Source organism: Caloenas nicobarica, chromosome 1 (assembly GCF_036013445.1).
Source record: "Caloenas nicobarica isolate bCalNic1 chromosome 1, bCalNic1.hap1, whole genome shotgun sequence".
In the NCBI taxonomy this organism is placed as follows: Eukaryota; Metazoa; Chordata; class Aves; order Columbiformes; family Columbidae; genus Caloenas; species Caloenas nicobarica.
Window position 1 is genome coordinate 51,773,580 of NC_088245.1, and position 25,701 is coordinate 51,799,280.

Here is a 25,701-nt window from a genome sequence, read left to right on the forward strand (position 1 = left end):
TTATTCTCATTTTATTGTCCTTTAGCTGTAGAAATATATGGGGTTCTGCAGTGGGTGTGACATTAGCAGCACAGTAACTACCAGAGCATCTCAAAGAGCAGGAAGCAATTAATCCATGACAAATACATTTAAATGAACCATATATACAAAATGCTTCTTTATTTCTGGATGGTCAACATGTTAATTCTAGCCCTGGTAGTCCTTTACATTTGTTTTATTTCCAACACCTACATGATTGCTTAAGAATAATAATATTTATTTTTTACATTAAGTTTTTTTGCTAATGACTGCGCTTACTTCAGAAAATGCAAAATCATCCACATTTATTTCTTCATAGTCATCCTCCACTTCATCACTTTTAACAGCTGCAAGAGCACTGGCCAGTTTCTTTCGCAAAAGAAAGCCCTTCCAAAATGCCTAAACAAAAAATTTAATGCATGTTATACAAAGCCGTAGATCAAATCCAAATCCAGATTCTCTATGTTATCCCATTAGGAAGATAAAACATCTTGGGCCTTGGTTTAATAGCTCAATGATCTGTTTTTTGAACTTTATGTGACATTTAAAACTACAAGACAAATTAAATGCCAGCATATGTCTAAAGCTTAGAGTACTCAAGAGGCTCTTCACAAGTAAGCAGAAAGGAATCCTGAAACTCCCTCAACTACAAACCTGGGTCAACTAATTAATTATTTGACAATTCCTTCAGGGACTATTATAAACTGAAAGGAAAGGCTACATAAGAAAAAAGCTGAGTGTCAACTTTCAAATTACTCAGAATAAAAATACACTTGTACTAAATATCTTATAGTTTACAAGTAGCAATTCTTGGAGACATCTCATGCAATTGACCTAGGTCAGTTGGTCTTTCTTAACTATCTAAGATCTTTATTTAAAACAAATATTACCAGTGGGCATAATCTTATCTAAAGAAAAGGAGCACACCAGGAACTGAGTGCTAGAAAAAGAGGAAGGGTGTTAGGAACACGTGCCAAGCCATAGAATCAGATCGAGGAAAACACTTCAGAAAACAAAATTAGAGAGATGAAATTAATAAAACTAAATTCAGGACAGCAATTTTCCCCCAAATCAGTATTTGATATCACTAGAGTTCAAGATTCCCTAAGCACTTAAAACACCATGCAAAAAATTTCCACTGTCCTGAAAGACACAGTGTTGTCCACATTTAATGGTTTTGCAATGAAGGCACTAAAATAGGAATGGTAAATTTAATATTCTGGCTTAATGTTTAGCTAATTAATTTCTGGGAAATGATTGTCTTACTGCACAAATTGACAATGTTACTGTTTTACACACGTAGTTCCTGATTATTATAAAAATGATTAAATGTATTACAACTGCTTTCTTATTATTATATTGCTGTTATTTTCCTACAGATCTTCATAAACATCTAGATAAAACATTCTGATATTACTGAGTGATCAAATGACAAATATATTTCATTCAACAAATACAATTAGTTTTTACAAATGCAAAGGAGAAAAGCAGTCCTAATGGTATATGCAGAAGGATAAACTGTAAGGCAGCTGTTAACACAGTTCTATGAAAACACCAGGTCAGTGCTGTCATGATCAAAAAGAAAAAAAATATATGTTAGTACTTTTTAAGAAACAAGATAAAAACTGCCTTATTGTAAAAATTTATTCTATATCTGCCTATGGAATTCAGTTCTAGTCACTTCTTTGAAAAAGGTTATAATAGAATGAGGTAAAGTTTCAGAGAGGGGCAGAAAAAAGGATAGAGCAATGTGAAAAGATACTAAATGGACTAAACTTTTATTTTAAAAAGAGTGAATATAACGATGGATATGACAGAGATCTAAAAATCCATAAAATGCACAGAAGATAAACAGTGAACAACTACTTCCGTACTGAGTTTGGAAATTATCAGGTCTGAAACAAATGAAAATAAGCACATTTTAATCACTATATCCTTTTGTGAAACTCATCACTTTAATATATAGTAGAGGCCAAATATATAAATAAGTTCAAAAATGGACTAAGTAAGTTTATGGAGATCAATCGTTAATATACTAGCTACATACTATACTCCAGAAACAAATTTTAGCTCAACTTCCCAGATAACTGACTTCTGTAATGTGATTCTGTACTTATCTTGTTTGTTAGTAGGCACATTTAGTAAACACCTTGCTACTGTCCATTTGTTGAATAGATACTAATGAATTGGATTTTCAGCCTGAAAATGCAGCTTGGGCTCCTAAATCACTTTGGCACAGTTGACATTTTTATAGCAGACTTACGATATCCAACATTTTAAAGTTAACTTGAAACATGAAATCAATACAGGGTCCATTTGCTTAAAAATGTAGAAAAACCCAAGAACCCTGGCAACTTGGCAGGTAAATACTACATCTGCTTAGCAAAATAAACAGAGCCAAGCCATGGACTTCAATTCTTGCACATAGTAATCCATCCTGTTTAACTATCAGCTCAGTATCTAGCACAGGACAGCCTAGGCCATGGTCTGTTTCCAATGACAGTATGGATATGGCAATCCTGGTTTTGAGAGATGGGGAGAGAAGGAAAGAGATGGATAGGTGGAAGAGATGGGAAGAGTAGTTAGTTGTATAGATCTCAGACATGATGTACCAGTTAAGCAGCATCTGTCATTTTAATAGCGTAGATATACCCCTGTAAGAATATGGGCACAATATGTCTTAAACATAATATTAGAATTAAATCAAGCAAAACTAATTCAGGGAAATACATGGTTGGAAAAAGGGAAAATATTTTTATGCTCCTATAATTTTTTTTTGTGAAGAAGGCTCTCTTTTAGAAACATCAAAAGTTTCTTATGCTGACTAATAAAACCAAAAATGTTTAATTATGAAACTATTGATAAAATCATAAACGAAAATAGAGAGAAGATAACAAGTACACAAAACCAGTAATATTTTTTTCTTATTATATTTGCAAAATAAGTAACAAGAATACCATAAACCAACCTGGATTAGTGTGGCAGCTTCATGCTTCTGTCTCACAGCTTCTATAAACTGTTGATTTTCTGTTTGGGTGCAATCAGTTTTCCTCCTGGCATGGTACTCCCGCCAAAGGGACTGGATCACTGATGCTGCCATATGTAGCCTCAGGGAGAAATAAATACCTTTATGAATGACATAGCCTCACCAGTACAACAGGATTATCATAGCTGCCAAACTATAACCATAAAACATAACACTTTGCATTGAGATAAATGGAAGGCTCTGCCACTAAACTGTAAAGAAATCACAATCCAGATGTGGCATATATGTTCAGAAACACTGGAGCATATTCACATCACATAACTCTGGAAGTCCAGTTATCTGAGGGAATGACCTCCACTGGGCTCTGGTTCCTGTGTATTCACTGGAAAGGAAGAGTCTCCTCAAAGGGAGGATTAGGAGCAGAAGTGGTTTAACAATGACTAAATAAACTATTGCAGGGGTCTATTTATCTCCACTGTCCATATAAAAACAAAACAAAAATAAAACAAACAAACAAAACCCATAACAAAAAACCCCAAACAACAACAAAACAAAGAAAAAATAAAACCAAACCAACCAACCAACCAACCCGAAAACCACACCAAAACCAAAACAAAACACCAAAGATCTAAATGCTAAAAACTGCATGAGATAAACATCTCCAATGGAGCAGACAGGAACACCTGAGAAGTGCAATTTAATCTTTTGGCTACTTTTACCCTTCAGTTTAACACTATTGACCACTGGTTATATGTGTACATTTTCTAATTTGCCCATTTTTTAACAAGCCCTGATTACAGACTATTTAGATTAGTTCAGTGGTTGAGCTTTCTAAATGTATGTTCAACTAATTTACACTGATGGAGAAAAAGTTTAATGGCAGCTCTGCATTATGACTTTACTTTCTTGAAACCCTTTTCTCCACAAAATTCTCATTTCAATTGGACAGTGGGTTTATGAAAAGATATCTAAATTTCCCCCAGCCTTTAAATATCTTCAACTTCTTTTGTTGTGCAGTGCATCTACTTGAATAGAGGAGTACTTTTCAGCAAAAAAGCACACTTAAGAGGTTAAGCCAGAATGTTTTTTTCCTCAATTGTGTTTATTAAGTTTATGAAGCCCAAAATACAGTTTATTTATAAGCTTTTTATCTAGAAAAAGCAGTAGCTGCATTAAAAAACAAACAAAAATCCCTTCTAATGGTTTCCATTTTGCATTGAAGAGAACTGTCCAACAACAGACTTGCAGAATGCATTTATAACATTAAAGAAAAACTCTAAATGAACTATTCCAAAAATATTTTTCTGAAGCATTCATCTTCCATAATAACTACTGTACTCTTACTTTCAGCTTCCTGAGAGGCAATGATGAATTCTATGGTCTTCTTGAATAATAAATTTTATGAGAAACTATTAGTGTGTTAAGTACCAGCTAAGCACTACTGCCCATTTACCGTAAGTCTAAACAGTGTGAAGCAGCACATGTCCCATGCTTAGTCTTCGTACTGTTCTCAATACGTGTACTTTTCAAACTGAATTCTTATGAAATCATAACTGATTTTTTGAACCTTTAGGACAAAAAGTACAGCTTCCCCTGACTGCACTTTCAGAACCATACAAACCAGCAGCAAATGCATTCCAAAGAGGTAATAAACCAGTCTGTTCCATGCAGGAGAATATTTGAGGGCACAGAACAAGTTGAACTGCCCTCTCACCCCTGCCTCTACTTTTAAGAAGCAGGTTGAGACATGTTGGAGGAGTACCAAGGGCAGGGCAGGCTGTGAGCTCTTCAGTCATCACGACAGCAGGAGCCCAGCCTAAGGTCAAGGGAGTAGGATGGTAGATTTAAGCAACTTTTCCCTCTTGCCTTCTAAATGACACTGACTGTAAATTCTACATAGATGAATTTTGAATGTCTAATGAAGAGGACAGCAAAAAAGCCTTGCATTAGTTTGCAGTTTAAACTGCCCCAGGATTCCTGTAAACTATCCAGAATTTTCATCCTTAACATTGTATGTGTTATAAAATTGGTGTCATAAATTTATTGAAAAAAAATGAAGAAAAAGGTAGGAGACCAAGAGAAAGTTTTCAAATTCTCTTACTCTACAGTACTTCTAAATTATTTTAAGTACATGCGTATCTATAGTCTAATATATCAACTGACAGAATACCACAAAGGAGTGTTTTTAATATGAAGTCTAGTGTGCATCACCTTAAAATAACTCTTCATTGTCTAGTAAGCTTAAAAATATTGTGTTCTTACTACATGTTCTGTGTCTCTGTTTTAAACAAGAAATCCTCACTCCTATTGCCTATCCATACAATCTATTTGAAAGCAATACAGCATCTGTCTTACCTTTCCATATCATTCTCAAAATGCTGAAGATCTCTTCCCACATTACTTGCTACTATCACTGACTGTCGCAACGTGAGTTGGGCTGACATGTTATTGTTGCCTTTACTCTGCCCACTGTAATTAATACAAGATTCAGTGCTCTTCTGCTTAACTCTCTGATCTTCTTTATTTTCCTTTTGGTGCACAGGTATGGAGGAGTTAATGAATGTGGCCTGAATACGGCCAGTAGTAATCCATCTTTTGGAAGGATCCAACAAGACCTGTTTATTTTCTGTCGCACCCATGATAAAGAGGTTATTTTCCCGTAGGCAGCCAGTCGATGTTTGCTTTAAATGATTTTGCAGTGCTTCTGGTCCATCTCTGTCAGTAACGTTTAGGTCACCGTACTCATGTGCATATCGATGTTTAATACTAAGTTTCATCAGCTGATTAAAATACCAGCACTGTCCTTGTGCAGAATCAATGGAAGAGGCAATTCTGAAAAAAAAAGTTTTTATATGTGTTTCAGACTGTATGAATGCTTTTTAAGAAATATATTCCTTCTATTATTTTCTAAACTACCCTGTGTTTTCCAGTATCCTTACATGTTTCCACATTCTTACAATGAATAGTAATTACTCTGACTGAAAAGCAGTTTCAGTATTTATAAGTCTTAATTGCTTTTTTTTTTTCAGCACTTAAAATATATTCATGTGTATTAGATTGCTTACTTTACTCTGACCTTTTTTTTCAAAGGTTCCAGTCTGCTCAAAATAGGCACCAGGGCATGCATTTCACTATTAATTTTCTGTGTGGTTAGAGGCATATGAAGCCGAAAATTTTAGAGGATTTGAGGCAATTTTGTTACAAATCCTGTAATAGCCTTAATAATCCAATTTTATCTGGAAACTATGAAAGCTAATATAAAAATAACAGTAATTTAAAAATTTAGATTAGAACTATAGTAACAAAACTGAAACTTATATTCAAACCAACAAACCACAATGCCTAGAGAGAATTTAGGAAGTAGAAACTTTTAAGTATAGATATTTTTATCAACATAAGGGAAGGTGCTAGACTGAAGTAACATGAATCTACAAAGTCTGGTTCTCATTAGTTCTTTGTGTTACACCATCTAAATGACAAGGATGACTAAGAGCAAATAGGAACTAATTGTTACAGATTCACAAGGCTGTCTGTATTTGGACAGTGTTCGTCCATTGTATCAGGTAGCAGGTACTTTTTGAATCACAAAAACATTTTCCTTTGATAGCACAGACAGATGCAGAGATCTGTAATCTGGAGCTATTTTCAGAGGAGCACAAAGTCAATTCTAGGTCAGCAACCCAAGAGAAAAAGTAGAAATAAGATCAGTGCTCTAGGGAGTTTGGAAAAATCAGGTCCCAAGATTATAGTTTGAATAACATAATTTTTCTTTCTGTTTATCACTCTTGAAAGGTGAAGCTTTTATAAGGTTCTAATGTGAAAAGACTCCACCTTTATAACTATTTCCTCTAGTGAAGTTCAACTAACAACTTTTTAGATTTTTAAGAGCATACAGAATCAGATCTTACAATAGTAAAAAAGATTCCAACTCTGCTAGGACAACTTCAGTGCTATTGGACAAAATATGAATGGCTAAATTGGAAGCCAAATCCAAGAGGCCTAGTTACACAACTCACTGTGCATTGGCTGTACATTTGATTGCCCATTATACAACATTACTCCTGTTAATTCCACAAATACGACAATTCCTGAAAATATTTAAACCAATGCATATATTTGCTTAAGGATCTAACAAATTTTAGCTGTCTCCCACTACACAGTAAGCATAGTAATTTCTTCAACATGAAATATCTAAACCATTAGTTAAATACTCTAGGTAAACACTTTGAATTAGTTAACGTACTTAACAAGATAAATTTGGTACAAGACCATTACCAAAGTTCCACAAAACATATAATGGTGAGATAACAGAAGAAATAAAAAAATAAATAAATAACCTAAAATTCATTCCCACCTTTTTTTTATCCTTCTAGTTTGTTTTAGTTTTGTTGTTTGTTTGCTTGCCTCAGGATTAAATATTGTCGAAAAAACTCAGAATATTTTTTTATATTGGGCAAAATAAACTTCTGTATGAAAACTATATCCTGAGTATATTTGATCATTCTCAACACCAGAAACAAATAAAAGCAAAACACCAGAACTGTGAACAGAGTAGGATATTTGTACATCTTCTGACAGGGGCATTTTGAGCAGCTGTTTCACCCTTCCAGTGGCTGTGAATGTGGAAAGCAGAAACAGTTTGGTGTAACGGTGGTTGCAAAATACAGCCTTGCCACGGTGCACATGAACCCTATCTCCCAGCTGACATTTCCCTGGAAATACACAACCATACCCTTATTTTGTAGATTTTTTTAGGCTGCTCCCTGTGTATCAGTGGCTTTTCTTTTAGGCAGTCAGATCAGTCTAAGTTTCAAGAAACTACAAAGGAAGCCGTAGTGACATCTCGGAGAATTATGAACAATGAAGTGGCTTAGTAACTGTATTTGAGGTTCTCCTGCAAAGGTGAAGCTCCAAAGAACAGATAGCAAATATTAAGATGGGGTCTGAGTGCTAGGTGGCGGTCTGCTTGGAGGTTCTCTTAGGTGAACAGGGATTTCAGGCAGCTCTGGAGAAAATAAGAACTATTCCATAGGCTTGGGGTAGAGCTATCCTATCAATGCACTGCAGCTTTCTCAGTGTCTCACAAGGACATAATTCTTGATACTAGAGATGTGGTCCTGAAGACCACTTATTCAAACCACAGAAAGGAAGCTGCTATAATGGCAAATAGACAGGACTGATTTACTTCTTCAATGGAAAAAAATACACACGAGGAAAGAGAGCAGACAAAATAAGAAATGTGACTGTATTAAGACTTTTGATACCACAGTATTTCCTTTCCAATAAATGTAAATTGGTTGTTTGCCTTTCAGACTGTTTTTGGTATTATAGCTCAAGGACTCGGGTCACTAACTTTTCTGCAATTGCTTCTTGTTAAGATACAACCAAGGTTTTAAGTATAAATTGGCATCTAGACAAAACAAGAAATGGGATTGCCCTGGTGGAAGCACCAATATCAATACTGCCTGGCTGCTTCATATGTAATGAAATGTAGATGAATATGGCAGTCTTGCTACGACAAAATTTTTATGGCTTCCAGCTCTGACCGGCCCATTCCCTCATGTTCAATTGCTACCTACTACTTTGTTTTGATCTTAACAAGTGAAAGTAACTTGTGCCATATGTAAATTTTAGCATAGCCATACAGGTTGCACTGCTTCTGCGGTGGGAGAAAGGGATAACAAGCCAGAAGAGGAAGGGATTTGTCTTCCATAGCAATGTATAAATGAGCTATAATAGTGGCCCTGATAGTATCTAAAGACCAAGATATTACTTTCACAAACAAATGCTAAGAACAGAATGCTACCTGTAGCTTTCTTCCCCAAAAGATACCTCTCAACTTGCGTTAGGATTTTCCAGGGACTTTGGGGAAAGATAAAAGCATTTCAATCAGATTATATTCTATTTGGAAATTCAATTCAGGCATTTATTAATGACTGTTGCAACTTCAGTTCTAACATCAGCCCACCAAGAGTATCCATCACTGTCTTCTTGGTAAATTTAGACCAAACCCTGCTGAGCTTCACATGCAGTGTTTGTGGAGGGAAGAGTAGAGGGGAGGAGGAGCAAATCCCCACTGACACCACCTAGGAATTATAAGGACACATGCACAGACTGACTTAATGGATACAGAAAAGGACAACTTATTCATGCTTAAAGGCCTTTCAGTGGAGTTTAAATCAGCCAGAATGTTGCCACTTAGAAAGCCTAAGGTGGCAGTGAAACCTTGCTTACAGAACTGACACATTTTGTATAGAATATTCTACTGAAAGCCAATGAATGCATTTATTAGAATAGAGACATTTAATTTTAAAATGTTTCACTCTTAAGCATGGCAGGAATGGTGAAGTTTCAGGCAGAAACAGCACAGACAATTTAATTGGGCAGCAGTTGTATATGAAACATATATTAGGGAAGCAAGCAGTGCTTACTTTCGGCAGTGCTTACTTACTTGAGGTCGCACCTACAGGGGCACATAACTTAGCAAGACGTGAAACAGACAGACATTTGCTCTGTTGTCGCCCCATTCTTTAGCAACATCACATTAACTCAGTCAAAGTATTGCAGTATGTACATATAACAGCTATACTGTTAAGGCTTACAGACAATCAAGTTGTTTAGAGTTCCTTTTATGAACTGCAGTTTTCAATGGTTTTCAAGTCATCCATAAACTGTACTTTTAAGTCAAAAATAAAACATACAAGGGCAGGCTTTAACACATAAGAAATTAATTTTAAGACTTAATTTGACACAAGATGCTTCAACCTTGTCAAAGTTACCAATTTAAAAGATTATGAATGAGTTCTCAAAATCTCACAAAACCAACAACCTTCCCTCTTCCCCCTGTGCAACCACATATTCAGGAAAGAAGAGAGGTTTACATAATTTCTTCTTCCCACTGTTGTTCTTCTCAACCATCTGCAAGATCTTTCAAACAAAACTTACACAGAAAAATTCCCACTTGAAGGAACCTCAGGAGGTCTCCAGTCCAATCTCCTGCTTCAAAGCTGGGTTAGCTCTGAGATTACATCAGGTTGCTCAGAGCTTTACCCAGTCAGCTCTTGAAAAGCCCCAAGAACAGGGACTGCACCACCTCTCTGGGCAACCTGTTGCAATTAATCACTGTTCTAATAGTGAAATGTTTTTTCTTATGCCCAGTTGTACTGGGTCTGGCTAAGATGGAGTGAATTCTCATTATAGCTGCCTGTATGGTGCTGTGGTTTAGATTTGTGACTGAAACTGCGTTAACACTAACGTTTTGCTGAACAGTGCTTCAACAGAGTCAAGGCCTTCTTTATCCCACTCGGCAAGTAGGCTGGAAGTGGACAGGAGGCTGGGAAGGGACATAGCGGAGACAGCTGGCCTGACCAAAAATATATTCCACTCCATATAACACCATGCTCGGCAATAAATCTTGCAGGGGAGAACTTTCCAAGGTAGCCATTGCTCAGAAAATGGTTGGGCATCAGTCTACTGGTGGGAGGTGGTGAGTGATTGCTTTGCATCACTTTATTGCCCTTTTTTTTTTTTTTTTTTTTCTTTCTCTTATCTTCTTTATGTATTCAACTATCTTCATCTCGATTCATGGCTTTTTCTTGCTTCTGGTCTTCTGATTCTCGCATCCTGTTAGTAGAGGGAGTAGCGAGCAAGTAGCTGGTGGGTGCTTAGTTACTGGCTGTCATCAACCCACCACAACAGTCTGAACCTCTCTCGTTTCAGTTTAGATCCTTGTTGCTCACCCTCCTGTCACGCCCCACTGCAAACAGCCTGGCTCTGTCTTCTTGAGCATGTCCTTGAATCCCCTGACCTCCTTAGGGGCCATGCACCAAACTTGTTCTAGTTTATCAACGTCTTTCATGTATTGATCACTCAAAACGTGGGGCACAGTATTCTAGATGTGAGCTAATAAGGGCTGAAGAGAGGGAAATAATAACTTCTCTCAACCTACTGGCTATGTTCCTGTAGATACAGTCCCGGATGTTCTTAACCTTCTTTGATACCAGGGCACGCTGCTGGCTCACATTCAGTTTCTTACCTACCCAGATCTAAAGGTCCTTTTCAGCAGAGACATTTCTCAGCCAGCCAGTCCCAGCCTGTATTGTTGCAAGAGGTCACTCCTTCCAAGGTAAAGAACTTTGCACTTGTCCTTGTTGAATTCACAAGGCTCCTGTTGGCCTGTCTCACCAGCTTGCCTAGGTCCTTCTGAATGGTAGCCCTGCCCTCAACCATGTAAACAGTGTCCTCCAAACTGTTGTCATCTGCAAGTGTGTTAAGTGTGAACTCCATCTCCTGCTCCAGGTCTTTGATAAAGATGCTCAAAAGACAAGTGAGCCTCCACAAAGTAGCAGGAGCCATGAAATATTAATACTTAATAGATGGTCCGAGCCTCACTACCCAACAGATTTCTTACCTGTCTAACTGTCCATTCATGCAGACCATGGTTAAATAAACCATTAAACTTTATGAATTTCATCTTCCTCTCTCATTTTTTACCATCTTGCAGTAATGCATATAAAAGTTATGTCCTTAGAGTCTACCACAGCTCTCTCACAAGTCATACCCTAATCACAGGTTGACATTTTTTTCTGCAAAGGATACTGATAAACCAGGTCTTAAATCTCAGACATAAGAATTTTTTCTCTACCATAAAGGAGGAGCAGTACTTTTTTTTTTTTTTGCCTCTCCTCATTTCTTTTGAAGAAAAAGATAGGAAAGAACACTATTTCAAAATGGTTAATAGATCAGGAAGTATCAGCTTCCCCATCTGCAAACCAGAAGCCAAACATCACAGAACTGGAAAAGACATATATTGAGGGTTTAATGGAGAAACATACGAGTTCTAGGAGCCACCTAGACATTACATCTGTCAGAGAAAACTGCACTATATAATTTTTTCCCCAAACTACTTTCAGTCTAATTCTTAATATGAACCTCTTTTCAAATAAATCTGTTTTGTGAGCTATGAAGGTTTTATTGCAGCTTAGTAACAGACAATAATATATCAATGTGATAAGCTGTTAGGTAGTAAGACACCGTGGATATACAGGCTTACATGTAGATGCAAACCAGCTAGATTCTGAAAAAAAAGGTGGGTATTTTTTCTGAACCAGGAAGTACAAAAGGAGAAGTTCAGACTAAAGCATTGTCAAATGTCACATGCTTCACCTGCTCTGTGATAATGTTCAGTACCTGGCAGGATCAAAGAAACTACATTTCCAAACATCAGCAGGCAAGTTGTATATTAAAAGGAACACAAGGAGGGTAGACCCCTAGCAGAGAGTAGTGGCCAATGGCTCAATGTCTGGATGGACACCAGCGACAAGTGGTATCCGTCAGGGGTCTTTATTGAGACCAGTACTATTTAATATCTTCACCAATGTCATAGACAGTAGGATCGAGTGCACTGTCAGCAGGTTTGCAGACGATACCAAGCTGAGTGGTACAGTTGATACGCCTGAGGTATAGGATGCCATCCAGAGGGACCTGGACAAGCTCAAGAAGTGGGCCCAAGTGAACCTCACGAGGTTCAACAAGGCCAAGTGCAAGGTCCTGCACCTGGGTCGGGGCAACCCCCAGTATCAATACAGGCTGGGGGATAAAGGGATTGAGAGCAGCTCTGAGGAGAAGCACTTGGGGGTACTGGTGGATGAGAAGTTCAACATAAGCCAGCAACGTGCTAGCCAACCATACCCTGGGCTGTATCAAAATAAGTTGAGAGAGGTGATTATTCTCTACTCCGCTCTGGTGAGACCCCACATGGAATACTACATTCAGCTCTGGAGCCCTGAGAATAGGAATGACATGGACCTGTTGGAGGGGGTCCAGAGGAGAGCTATCAAGATGGTCAGAGGGCTGGAACACCTCTCTTATGAGGACAGGCTGAGAGAGTTGCGGTTTTCAGCCTGGAGAAGAGAAGGCTCCGAGGAGACCTTGTTGCAGCCTTTCGGTACTTAAAGAGGGCCTATAAGAAAGATGGGGATAGACTTTTCAGCAGGGCCCATTACAACAGGACAAGGGGTAATGGTTTTAAACTAAAGGAGTGGAGATGCAGACTAGACATGAGGAAGAAAGTTTTTACAATAAGGGTGGTAAAATACTGGAACAGGTTGCCCAGAGAGGTGGTAGATGCCTCATCCCTGGAGGGGCTCTGAGCAATCTGATCTAGTTGACGTTGTCCCTGCTCATTGCAGAAGGTTTCGACTAGATGAGCTTTGAAGGTCCCTTCCAACCCAAACTATTCTCTGATCCTATGATCATATATTGTGACCCTGCTAGGAAATGAAAGGGGACTAGGAAAGAAGACATGGAATATTAATAAGTGTGAAAACATGAGAAGATTGAGCTATTTAGATATTGCAAAGTCATGAAAAGATAGCACGTATAAATGATAAATTACCACTTGCAGTGTCTAAGCAGAAGTCACTGGACAACTAAACATGGTAATAATGACAAAGGTAGTAAGTGTGACAAATCAAAGACCTGTAAACAGAGCCATCTGATCGACTACTTCATGAGAAAAGAGGTCAAACCTTCTGCAGTCATTTAGAATGTGAATAATATAGACAAGGAAAAAAAATCCAGGAAAAAACCAGAGCATATTGCATCAATAGTCAAATTAGGTTTGATTAAACTAAAGCTGGAAATCATGTTAATATGATCATACCACTTTCAGCATTTAAGCTATTGATCCTGCATACTACTGTACTATGCTGTGTGTGTGAATTCATCCAGCTATTACTAACTGACAAAATTCAAGGCCCACATGCTTTAATATTTCTGAAATACTCTTTGCACTGAAGTCAATGATTCTAATCTCTTTCCTAAAATAATACATTTCCAGGCAAAAAGCTAAGTAAAATTCATAAGATCCCAAGAACTACACTAACAATATATGAAAACATATTTCTCAAAGCAATTTATATTCACATAAATACATACCCCAGTTCAGCAGCCTTTTTTTTCAACAGAACATTTTCTTCAATTTGAACTTGACAAAGTTCCAGAAATGTTCTTGATTCTGATCCCTTGGTTCTTTCAGTTGTGGGTAAAGTATGACAGTTGAAGATTTCACCATCAAGAAACTGTAAACTAGGAAGGACCTTGCACAAAGAAGGCCTTAGAAAAGAAAAAGCCATAATTATTTTAATGAAGAAAACCTAATGCTAAAACTCCCATTTTATTGTTGCAATCATATAACAAGACAGAACACGATGATAGTTCACTAAGTATCTATATATATATATATATATATTTGACCTTACTCCATATGTTAATATATTAACTAAAACTTTATTCTTAATAAACCACAGAACTTAACAAGATTGAATACTCTGTTGGTATAAAGACCACTGCTGAAATACTGGCTTCAGGGAGGTCAATGACAACATTCTCAGATCACTAGAGCTAGCATTTTACCTACTTAAACAACAGGAAAATTCGACATACTTGTGCATAGGCACCTGTAATGCATTTGATGAGTAGGCAACACAGCAAACTAAGTCATAGAATTAAGATACAGCACTGATTTTGTTGACAAATTGAAAGGGTTATATTTAAAACCTGCACAGAATACTAAACATTGTCAATCTTACCCCCTTTACATTTGCATATACCACATAAAGCAATATGAAATTCAGTATGACTGACAGGAAAAAAAATCCACTTTTGAAATATTGAATTTGGGTCAGTGAAAGGGATGATAGTAGAGATGACATTTCCTTGCTATGAAAAGGACAGCTGGGGCCCCTGATGTAAGAAAACATATATATAAGAAACTTATCTACTGATTTAAAAAACAGTATCAATGGCCTCTCTTTTAAGTTATTGTGAAATATAACCTGGTACTGCAACCTTGTTTCACATATTTCTCATATGAGACCAAATTTGTTGAATGTTTCAAGCCTGCAAAATTATTTAAATTAATATATCAACATTCAATATTTACATTAATTTATGTAACACTTCAGAGCTCTTGAAAGAATACTTATTGTAGGCTCTAAGTCCCCTTACTATTAAAAAAGACAGTACTGTTTTCAAAATTTTAGAACTCCTACTATTTCCTGTGAAGGTAAAGGACTATTACTCAGCTCAGCCAACATACATTAATTTTAAAATCAGAGAAAGTTTCTAAGAATGACTTAGAATTTTCCAAAATGTAGCTCAATAGAATAGAATATTAGTTTTTGCAAGTATAAAACTTTCCTCCTCTATTGCCCATTAGTGTAAGAATAACACTCTCTGAAATACATTTGGAATAAAACGATGGGTTTAGACAGTCCCTGAACACATAGAGAGAAATTACCAAAAGTGATGTTGAATAGGGATACATTAAAAAAATGCTGTATCAAAATTGATTGATGCTGGAAGTATTGTGAGCTATGGGATCTCAACACTAGTTTTTCCAGCTGGGTTTCTCCTGGTGAAGGGCTGAGTCAATATTCCATTTAGTGAAAACTTCCTGGTGAATATTCTGTCACTTAAGAGGCTCTATTAATCATTACAGCATTGAAACACATTCCCCTAGGAGTGCTCAGACTGATCCTAGGGTTTAATTTTTAAAAAGCAATTTCTTACTACTTCACTTTTGTTGGTGTTATCACTGGCTGGACATGAAAGTACAAAACTGATTGGGAAATTTTACAACTAATTCCTTTGTTGGTATCAAGGGGTTATGTAAAGTTCACTGGAACATATTGCCTGAAGTTATGGTCAATGCTGTATTCAGCAAATCCATATTTTATAGTATCCTATACTTCAAATCCTTTAGACAAATTAATCTCTTGTCTAATCATAAAAGCTCTACAGGGTCAAGCAATCTAAAGTGTCAGTTCTTATAGTTAAATTGGTATTCAGAAAGCTTTTCCCTTCTAGGTTGCAAGTGACATAACAGTTCTGTAAAATAGTGGGAATTAAAACAATGCAAATGGAAATTTAAAATATTGTCACAGTCACTGAATTTTATTCACAGAATTACCTGCAGGAACCATGAGAGTGCAAATAAGTCTGTTGATTAAAACAACAACAACTACAACAAAAACAACCAAGAATGTATTTGTACAGCTATCTTTTAAACTAGTCAAACATTTCCAACTAAAAGTTTCAAATAGTTTTTTAATTCTGCTGGAATACTAATCAGAAATTAGTATAAAAATCATCTAATGGAAGACATACATGTAAATGTGGGTTTGTTTTTGTTTTTTTTTTTCTCTTAATACAAAACATGCTCTAAAACACATACAACCCAACCTTCGCTGTTGTTATATTAGGCAATCTAATATAGCAAATGTGAACACAGTTTATCTAAACACATTCTTGTGCAGCATTGCAGTGAAAAGCCTCACCTTTAACTGACATTAAATTATACAAGGAACAATTTTGGTGATTCTTCAAAATTCTTTTGATTGTTACAGAAATAAACAGCAAAGTAAATATTTGTAAAAGTCATCCTTATATGCTAATATATACAAAGACGAAGTTAGAACACCTGGAAAGCAGCAATGGAAGAACACTTATACACACTGGTACTAGGAGCATATTTCTGTGGTTTAAAAATAAATTGTTCAGAGGTGGCAAATTAAGAAAAGTTTCTGATCATGTATGGGTTAAAAAAAAATAATTTAATAAAGTACAATTTTTGATAGCACTTTTGGTAGAAACGACCTGAAAACTGTTTCAAATTGCTAAGCTTAAAAAAAAATATTTTTCTAGTAAAAAAATCTTAGTAATCTGTTTTAATTACATCCAAAATGAAAGTCCAACTGTTTTGTCTCATTTCATTTCCTCAGATATTTTATTATGTCAACACTTTCCTAGATAAATACTTGATTTTCTTAGCTGAAAGAATTGTTATTGATTTAAATTCTTACTAATTAAATGCTTCTCTGTATACTTAATGGAATTATAGTTCACTAAAAGACACCCTACCATTTCAACACATGTATTCTGAATTGCATTTCCAACCTGTCATTCTGTTCTTGAAGGCCTGTAGACTAGAAAGTATTAATTCTAAGGAAGATGAAAGAACACTTCACATTAAATTAATGGCACTATTGTACTTTTGCTGAGCAATTCACTAAGACAGCTTTAAGTCTTAATGGCATTGGCCCATGTATGGGGTTTCAGACCACAGAAATCTCAAGAAACGAGAAGACATCTACTAAAACACAAAAAAATACTAAAATACAAAAATCTCCAAAAACCCTATCCATGTACAATTTTATTAATATGGCTTACAAATACAATCCTATCACAACTACTCATTTCAGGGATTCTGATGGCTGCATCTCATTTCATGTGTCAAGTTTCCATTCTACCCCATCCAGTTTTTATATATACATGTATAATAGTCTCTAGGACCAGCTCTTTATTTCAGATTATTATTTCAGCATTATACATCACTGGAGGGCAAAGAACGGCATTATTTTTACATCTGTGTATCTTTCATAATCATAAGAGCTATTAATTTTTGATGTAAAGATAAGCAATTCTCAGAACAAGCAAAAAGTCTAAGCTTCAATTACTAAGGAAAAATCAACCATTTTTTCCAACTTTTTCTTCTAATTTTTTTTTTCCTTAAAATATGCTAAGTCCAGGATTCCTCAATACATTTATTATAGACACCACCCTTTCTCTAGCTATGTGCAGTGTAAACCTATGACGGCAGCAGTTGAGCAGTGAATGGATGGGAGTAAATAAGAAAAAAAAAAAAAAAGACAGCAAAGCAGAAAGAGAAACACTCCAAGAAGTTATGTGATAGGCAGTCAGAAACTGATGGTTCTGAGAAGGGCAGGTAAGCAGTGTAAGAACATTCATAATCAGAGCAGAAATAAAGGTTTTAAACAGTGCAGATAAAAGAGAAGGAGAAAAAGGTTGAGAGTATGGTCTTCTTTGTGCAGAAGTCTTAATGAAACGTAAAATAGCGTAATAACGGTCAGTCAGAAAGTTAAAGTTACCAAAGGTGGTAAACTTGTCAGTAAAGAGGAACAAACAGCATTCATGTGGAAAATGATGTTGGGATCAATGCACAAAGAAGCACTTACAAATAAGCAGCACAAAGAAAGCCTATATCATTCCTGTAATTTTTGCATTTGCCTAAAGAAATTGTCATAAAGAAAAATACTTGTTTAACAGTTAAACACCACAGAGAGAGAGCTGTCGAGTTTTAGCACAAACTGCTTCTAAGGTTCAAAGTGCTAGGTCAAACATCAAGATTTTTGTTTAAATAAAACTACAAACTGGAATTCTTGGAAAATAAAGATCACAGAACTGAATTTTGTTATTTTCAATAATTATCTTCCAATTTGTGGTAGTGTTCATACTTACCTAATTTCTGCTATATAACTAATGTATGTACACCAAGTTTTTGGCTGACTTTGATTGATGAGCAAGATGTGTATACACCTAGTTTTTAGCTGATTTTGATTTTTTTGATTCAGCAAATTAAATTATTTTCTTACCTCCAATTCCTTTCTTGGAGAAGAGGATTTCCATTGAGTGACAACTCCCTTAGTTTATGGCAGCCACTTAACCATGTAATAACACCTTTAAGGTCTGTATTGTAGTAGGAAAGAAAATTAAATATAGATTGAATGCAGAACCATATTATTTCTCATAAAATCCTACATGAAAGTAAAATGTACCAAAATCATGAAGTACTACATGCAATTCTGCTACCTATACATACACTATAGTTATAATTAATATCTTTAACACCCATATTTGGAAAATATTTTAAGTTTTCTATATAAGTGTCTCATAAATAAATGGGAACAATCAAAATCAAGTAAGTTTATAATTTAATTAAGAAGTATTTGTTTGGATGAGGTTTCATGTATTTTTATACAACTCACCTGACAAGCAGTTATTTTTGACATCCAGCTTTTCCAAAGATACAAATGAATTTAATGGCACAAGCTCAGTTAATCTAAGAGAAAAACATAAAGGGTTTTTTTCAATTACATAAAACAACAGTTCATAAACAGTAAGGCACCAGAACCTTTTATAGTTATGACAATTTCCTTATTTACATAAGAAAATACCCATTTAGCTATCCAAGGTGCTACAACTAATTACTGAAATTTTAAAGCAAGTTTTCTCAGTAGCTCAGGTTTTAGTATTTACTCATTAATGTTTTGTTTTATCTGGTAAATATTTCATTGTGTTTCTTGCATTTAGTGCTGAGGCTCTGAAGTCGTAAAATTTACACAACTTGAGCAGCTTTTCTTTCAGCACCATACCTAGAATGAAACTAACAGAAGGCCCTGATTCTGGAGAAGAAATAAAATTTGTTTTTCCTCTCTCCTCTTCATTTCTCATTGCTTAAACTTCTTGTCAGTTTGTTTCTCTTCTCCACTCAGCACATTACTTCCTAGATCCTAAAACTAACATAATAATCACAGTTGTATTTCTTAACAGGTCAAGGCTGCACTGTCCTGCAATATATATTCAGTGCTTCCTCTGTCTTACTGCTTCTGAGAGACAGTGTCGAATAGGTGCCTATTATACAGACAGTTATGGAACTGCTCTGCTTGGGTATCAGAGCTTTTCTTGTGCAATAAAGCAGGAAAGCAGCAGTAAAGCCATGACAAAATTCTTATTTGTAGTATTGAAGAGGAAATATAAGGAAACGGAGCTGACATTCGTTCGTACAAAGGTTTTTGGACTACAAGATGTATATTAACACTATTATTAAAACATTAGTGCGCAGTATTATTCAAGTTTCTTTACTTACAAACTTGCATTAGTGCAACTAAGAATGAATGTTGGATGGTTTGGTCAGCTGTCAGGCTATTTCAAAATATTACCTTTCGGATTAAAATGTTTATTTTGTTTTATGTTAAATATGAAAGAGGGAGGAAAAATTAAAATGAAGATTAAAAAAAAATAGCCTTCAACTAAAATTAAAATGTTTCTGTACAAGCACATACTAAATCAACTATATCTTTTTTAAAAAGAAATCCATGGGTAGGTAACTTGTTTCATCTCTGTAAGGACAAGGCCTAAGCATAATAAGAGAATAGTAACACCAATGGCAATGTGTGTGGTCATTTTGTGACTGCTAATGTTCAGGGAAATCAGCATTTTCTGAGGGTTATAGTGCCTTTGAAAGCTACACATCAGAATTCTTATGGCCAGAAACATGACTACGCAAAAAACCAACACCCACTCACTTCACAAACTTATAACTGGTCAGAGACAAAAATGCTTATTTGTTGCTATAATGTGTGACTTTGTTATGTTACCAGCAGAGGTATTACAAGGGAAAGACAGAACTGGATTTAACTCTGGTACCCAAATTCTGGACCAAATGTTGGTTGTAGAATCTTTAATCTTGTTGAAAGTTTGACCACATGCAAACCAGAAAAAAACACCACCACCACAAAACAAACAAACAAACAGCCAACAACAAAAAAAACCAAACCAAATCAAACCAAATCAAAAAACCAACAAACCACACGACATTTCCATGTTAGTTGACAAGTATTTCTGTATGTCAACATAACATTCTAATAGTAAATTCAGATAAATGGATCATAGAACGGTTTGGGTTGGAAGGGACCTTGAAGATCAGCTAGTTCCAACCCCTCTGCCACGGGCAGGGACACCTTGCACTAGACCAAGTTGCTCAAAGCCCCGTTCAGCCTGGCCTTGAACACTTCCAGGGATGGGGCATCCACAGCTTCTCTGGGCAAACCGTTCCAGTGCTTCACCATCTTCATGGTAAAGAATTTCTTGCTCATATCTAATCTAAATCTACCCTCTTTCAGTTCAAAGCCATTACTCCCTGTCCTATCACTACATGCTCTTGTAAGAAGTCCTTCTCCAGCTGTCTTGTAGGTCCCCTTTAGGTAATGGAAAGCTGCTATAAGTTGTCCCCTAAGCATTCTCTCCTCAAGGCTGAACAAGCCCAACTCTCTCAGCCTGTCTCCATATGAGAGGTGCTCCAGTCCTCTGATCATCTTTGTGGCCCTTCTCTGGACTCACTCCAACAGGTCCATGTCTTTCTTACGCTGGGCACCCCATAGCTGAATGCAATACTCAAATGGGGTCTCAAGAGAGTGGAGCAGAAGGGGTCAGTCACCTCCCTTGACCTACTGGCTAAGGTTTTTTTGATGTAGCCCAGGATACGGTTTTTTTCCTGGGCTGCAAGTGCACATTGCTAGGTCATGTTGATCTTCTCATCAATCAACACCCACAAGTCCTTCTCCACAGGGTTGCTCTCAATCCATTCTCTACCCAGACTGTATTTGTGCTTGAGATTGTCCTGACCCATGTGCAGGACTCTGCACTTGACCTTGTTGAACTTCATGAGGTTCACATGGGCCCTCCTCTTGAGCCAGTCAAGGTCCCCCTGGATGGCATCCCTTCCCTCCAGTGTATTGACCACACCACACATCTTGGTGTTGTCGGCAAACTTGCTGAGGGTGCACTCAGTTCCGCTGTCCATGTCTCTGACAAAGATGTTAAACAGCACCAGCCCAATACTGACCCCTGAGGAACACCACTTGTCACAGATCTTCACATGGACATCGAGCCATTGATTGGAACTCTTTGAATGTGACCATCCAGCCAATTCCTTATCCACTAAGTGGTCCAGCCATCAAAGCCATATATCTCCAATTTAGAGACAAGGATGTCATGTGGGACAGTGTCAAACTATTTGCACAAGTCAAGGTATAAAGCAAATTGAGCTTGTGTCACTATACCTCCATTTCGTTCACAAGTCGTATAGTAAAGTTGTCCTGGTTCTAGTCCTATTTAATTCTATTACCTCCCTTGCAGTTTTCCATGGAACCAAATAAATATGAAGAAGTATTAATCTAAAACGGATTAAGCCCTGTATGTAGATCTGTACATAGTACTACAAATATCAGAGTTTTAGGTTTTCCTGACCAGTCTCAGTACATCAATGTATTTAATATTTGTAACAAATATTATCATAGATATTAGTGGCTAACAGTATGACTGCAAAGACTGAAAATCCATGATTCAGATTATAGATTCACATAATCAGAAATATCCAGGAAAATAAATGTTGTACTTTTTACAAGGGATGAAAGATAAGGCAGTTCTCCAGATCTTTATCAGTATATGCTGTGGTGAATTAGAAATTGTCTACAGGACTATTCTTGCCTGCTGTTGGCATTATGAGAGTTAAAATGTTTCCCCGTCATTCTATAGCTTTCCCTTTACTGACATTCTTTGTTAATTTTTTTCCTAAGAAAATTCAAACCAGAAAAACAAAGGACATTACTGAAAACTTAATACTACTTGACCTTGTCACATTAGCCCTGGGCATAAGAGAGATATAAATTACAAAGAAGACACAAAAGTAAAAGATATTCACAAAAAAGCAAGCTATAGCTTCCTCTTTCTGCTCCCATTTAAAGCTGTAGCAGGACACAGGACACAGCCACAGAAACTGTGTCAGAAAACAAGATTTAAGAGACTAGAATAGTTGCAAGTATGCATCAGAGAAAATAAAGATTGCTTTTCCAAACATAAATAGCAGTTACTGCTCGGGATGGTCCAAATCCTGCTGGGCATCTGCTTTTCTCCAGAAAAATAATCACTGATGTTAATGAGAGGTTAGCAGGAAGGAGGGCAAAGTAATTGAAAATAAATTTATATTAATCTAGATCTTTAAGTGATGCCTATATTTCTTTTTCCTTCTTTAAACATAAAAAATACATTAGTTTGCAACATCCACCGTATTTCTAAGTAGTAATTAAATATATTGTAGGAAATCCGTCAGTCACTTGTTTCTTGATTACTCTAGTAGGCAGAACTTCAACAGTATTGTCCATGGTGCCACATACTTAGAGATAAACTGATCACCAGCAAGGAATTACTGGAAGTGATCAAAAAAATCTAGACTGGTATGGATGGGGAAAACCACTATACATAAGCATAGCTTTTTCATGACCAACTTATTTCAACATCCAGTGACATGTAGATTTAATATGATAACTCTGGAAAAGTAGTCAAATTCTCAAAACTTGATCGCTTGCAGTGACAGTGAGTTCAACTCTTACATTTGACAAATTTAGTTAAAAACACGGATATCATATATATATTTAAGTAGGGAGAACAATACGTTCTACAAAAGAATTGAGTTGATTTTTAGCATTTCTATTATAAGCCTTTTAGGAATAGTATGCATCTAGTTGCCAAAACATGGGAGGAACATGTTCATAAAGAATTTGATTCTGGCCAAAGCAGTTTCCCCCAAAAAATATTTTTTGCAGATGATTGCATTTCTTTAAATATTAAATTTTTATCTATTACACTTAGGTTATCTTAATGAAAAACAAGAGATAGCAAAAGAAGAACTTTGCCATTAATGCCATATTAAACCAGCAATTTTAAGAGGGATAGATTTGTCTATTTTGAAGTTGCAAAAAAAAAAAAAAAAGTAACAGCTGCTTGAACAGCAGATTGATTTAGTGTCTCATTGTAAAACTTTAAATGAAAATGACATTAACGAGTAAGCTACATAGTGAAGTCAGATTACATGTAAACATAAACACTACATGAACTCTTAACACAGATTAAGTATGTATTCATTTTAGTCCCAGGGGCTTTATCCAAAACAGAAGAAAAAAGAAAATGTGTCTTTTTTTTAAACTAAATTAACAGTTGTGTTCTCCACTTACTATAAAATAGAGCACAGATCTTCATAGTCCCAGTTCTGCAGTAACCAAGTCAAGAGGATATTCATCATTGGCTTGGGTCAATTGCACATTGACCAAGTGTATGCTTTGTATGTGAAAGCCACAATAAAACACTTAATAAAAGCAGTAGTGGTGAAATAGCTGTCGTTTTTATACTTGAAGGAGTTAATCGCTACCTGTTATATTATAATTCCTTGTTGCTAAATTGTAGTTTTTAAAAAAATAATTTTTGGAGTTTTATCTTCAGCAATTTCTGGTTTATGATACAGACAAAGCATGTCAGGAATAAAAAAACCCTGTGAAATTGTGTAAGAATTTTGTTTTCACAGTACTTCACTTTTAGAAAGAATACAGGTTCACAGCATTACCATTATATGGGCTTCCTGCAATCAGTAAAAAGGAAATGGCACTCAGTGCACACTTGAAAAAAATTCACAAAATTGCACTAGCTGTAGGATAAAAGTAAAGAAACAGCTTTTCTTTCAACAGCTTACTCCATTACATTCACCGTTTCTATAGAACATCAAGTTACTTATGCTAGAGCACACACATATGGAGCTGCTTATCAGTGTACATAAAGTGAGTGTAACAGAGCAGGCTACTGAAATGCCAGGATTTTTGAGGCTTTTACTATTCACTTAAGAGTATCTTGTCCTGTTTCTCATGAAGATGTGACATCAGCTATACATACATCAAGGAAAGAAAGGAAATTGTTTAGGGAGGAGGAGTGTGTTTATTTTCAGCACATCCAGTTTGCTGACACAAAAACATGAGCTTTATCCCAGTCCAGCAGAAGAAACTCAGTGTACCAAACACTGCATCTCAGCTTGGCCACTGGAAAACCAGAATAAGCACTACAATGGACATTAAAAACTGTAGGATCATAGGACAGGCAAGTGATATAAGGTACATCTACATGGCCAGTCCTAGATCCAACCTAGATCCAGAGGCTGCATTCAAGCTATGCCTGAGACCATGCTCCTAATTTTGTTCTCTCCCTAAGAGGCACATGAGATCTTCAAGCTGTTCTGCGAACTTTGTATTACACACAGCATAGCTACATCTTCATGTTAACAAAAAAACAAACCAGAGGGAGAAGAGGAAACTACAATAAGGTAGAGTCGCATTACTGCATGTTCCACAAAAAGATGAATAAAACAAGGGAAGAAAAAAAAAAAGCAAAGAACATGAATTAAATCAACACACGATTCAGAACCTAACACTTAACAAATAATGCTCTTGTTAATCACAGGCAGGAAGTACTTTCTCCAAACTCCAGAAGAATTAATAAAAGAACAACAACAAAACAACCTAAAAGCCCAGCAACTTGAAGATTAGATTCTGTAAATATAGCCAGATGTTATATTTACATGCAAGAGTTTACATGCATACTACTTCATTAGAGATGATATGAAAACAATCTCAAAAGTTATATAAAAATGTAAGTTGTATATACTCAAATAATATTAATTTTCTATGAAGGCTATTCTTTATAATATTAATAACAGGACTCAGTCTTACGGATCTTACAGATATTTTCTTCCACAGTCTCCCAGCTACAGCTGACTCTGCTGAACTGAATGGCACATAAGATGGGATTCATCTGTTCAAATGAAGACACCTACATGTGCGCTGGTCATTTTGACCCTGTTAATAGTCAATGAAGATGAACAGGCACTTGTAGGGTATGATTAGACTCAAAGCAAACAGCTAAAAATGGCAGATGAATCACACGCTAAAAGCATCTCCTCTTCACTAACAGGAAGTGATTAGCTCAGAGTGTTTATTCTATATATTGTCTGTAACAGAGTATATTCAATTCGTTTAGCTGAGATCAATCTTGTTCAGAGCAAAATGGTCACAGTACAGAAAAATAATTTATTTTTCCTACTTTAAAATTCAGTTTACCACTAACACATTGTATATTGTAACAATTGGTCCTTATTTTTTCTGCATAGTATAAATTGAGAAAAAGGGAGCAGGGAAATAAAAATTTTCACTCCTGAGTATCTGGTCATTCTAACT

General features: G+C 36.1%; 1 protein-coding gene across 1 annotated transcript in view; it reads right to left on the reverse strand.

The window, feature by feature from the left end:
- Positions 1 to 25,701, reverse strand: part of LRRIQ1 (leucine rich repeats and IQ motif containing 1) — a 108,777-nt gene that overhangs the window by 66,538 nt on the left and 16,538 nt on the right. The window contains exons 12-17 of the mRNA XM_065656448.1: positions 18,853 to 18,926; positions 18,460 to 18,553; positions 13,943 to 14,119; positions 5,360 to 5,836; positions 2,987 to 3,125; positions 298 to 417 (exon numbers count right to left, since the gene is read on the reverse strand). Of these exons, the coding sequence (XP_065512520.1) occupies positions 298 to 417; positions 2,987 to 3,125; positions 5,360 to 5,836; positions 13,943 to 14,119; positions 18,460 to 18,553; positions 18,853 to 18,926 (1,081 nt within the window). The remainder of the gene's footprint in view (positions 1 to 297; positions 418 to 2,986; positions 3,126 to 5,359; positions 5,837 to 13,942; positions 14,120 to 18,459; positions 18,554 to 18,852; positions 18,927 to 25,701) is intronic.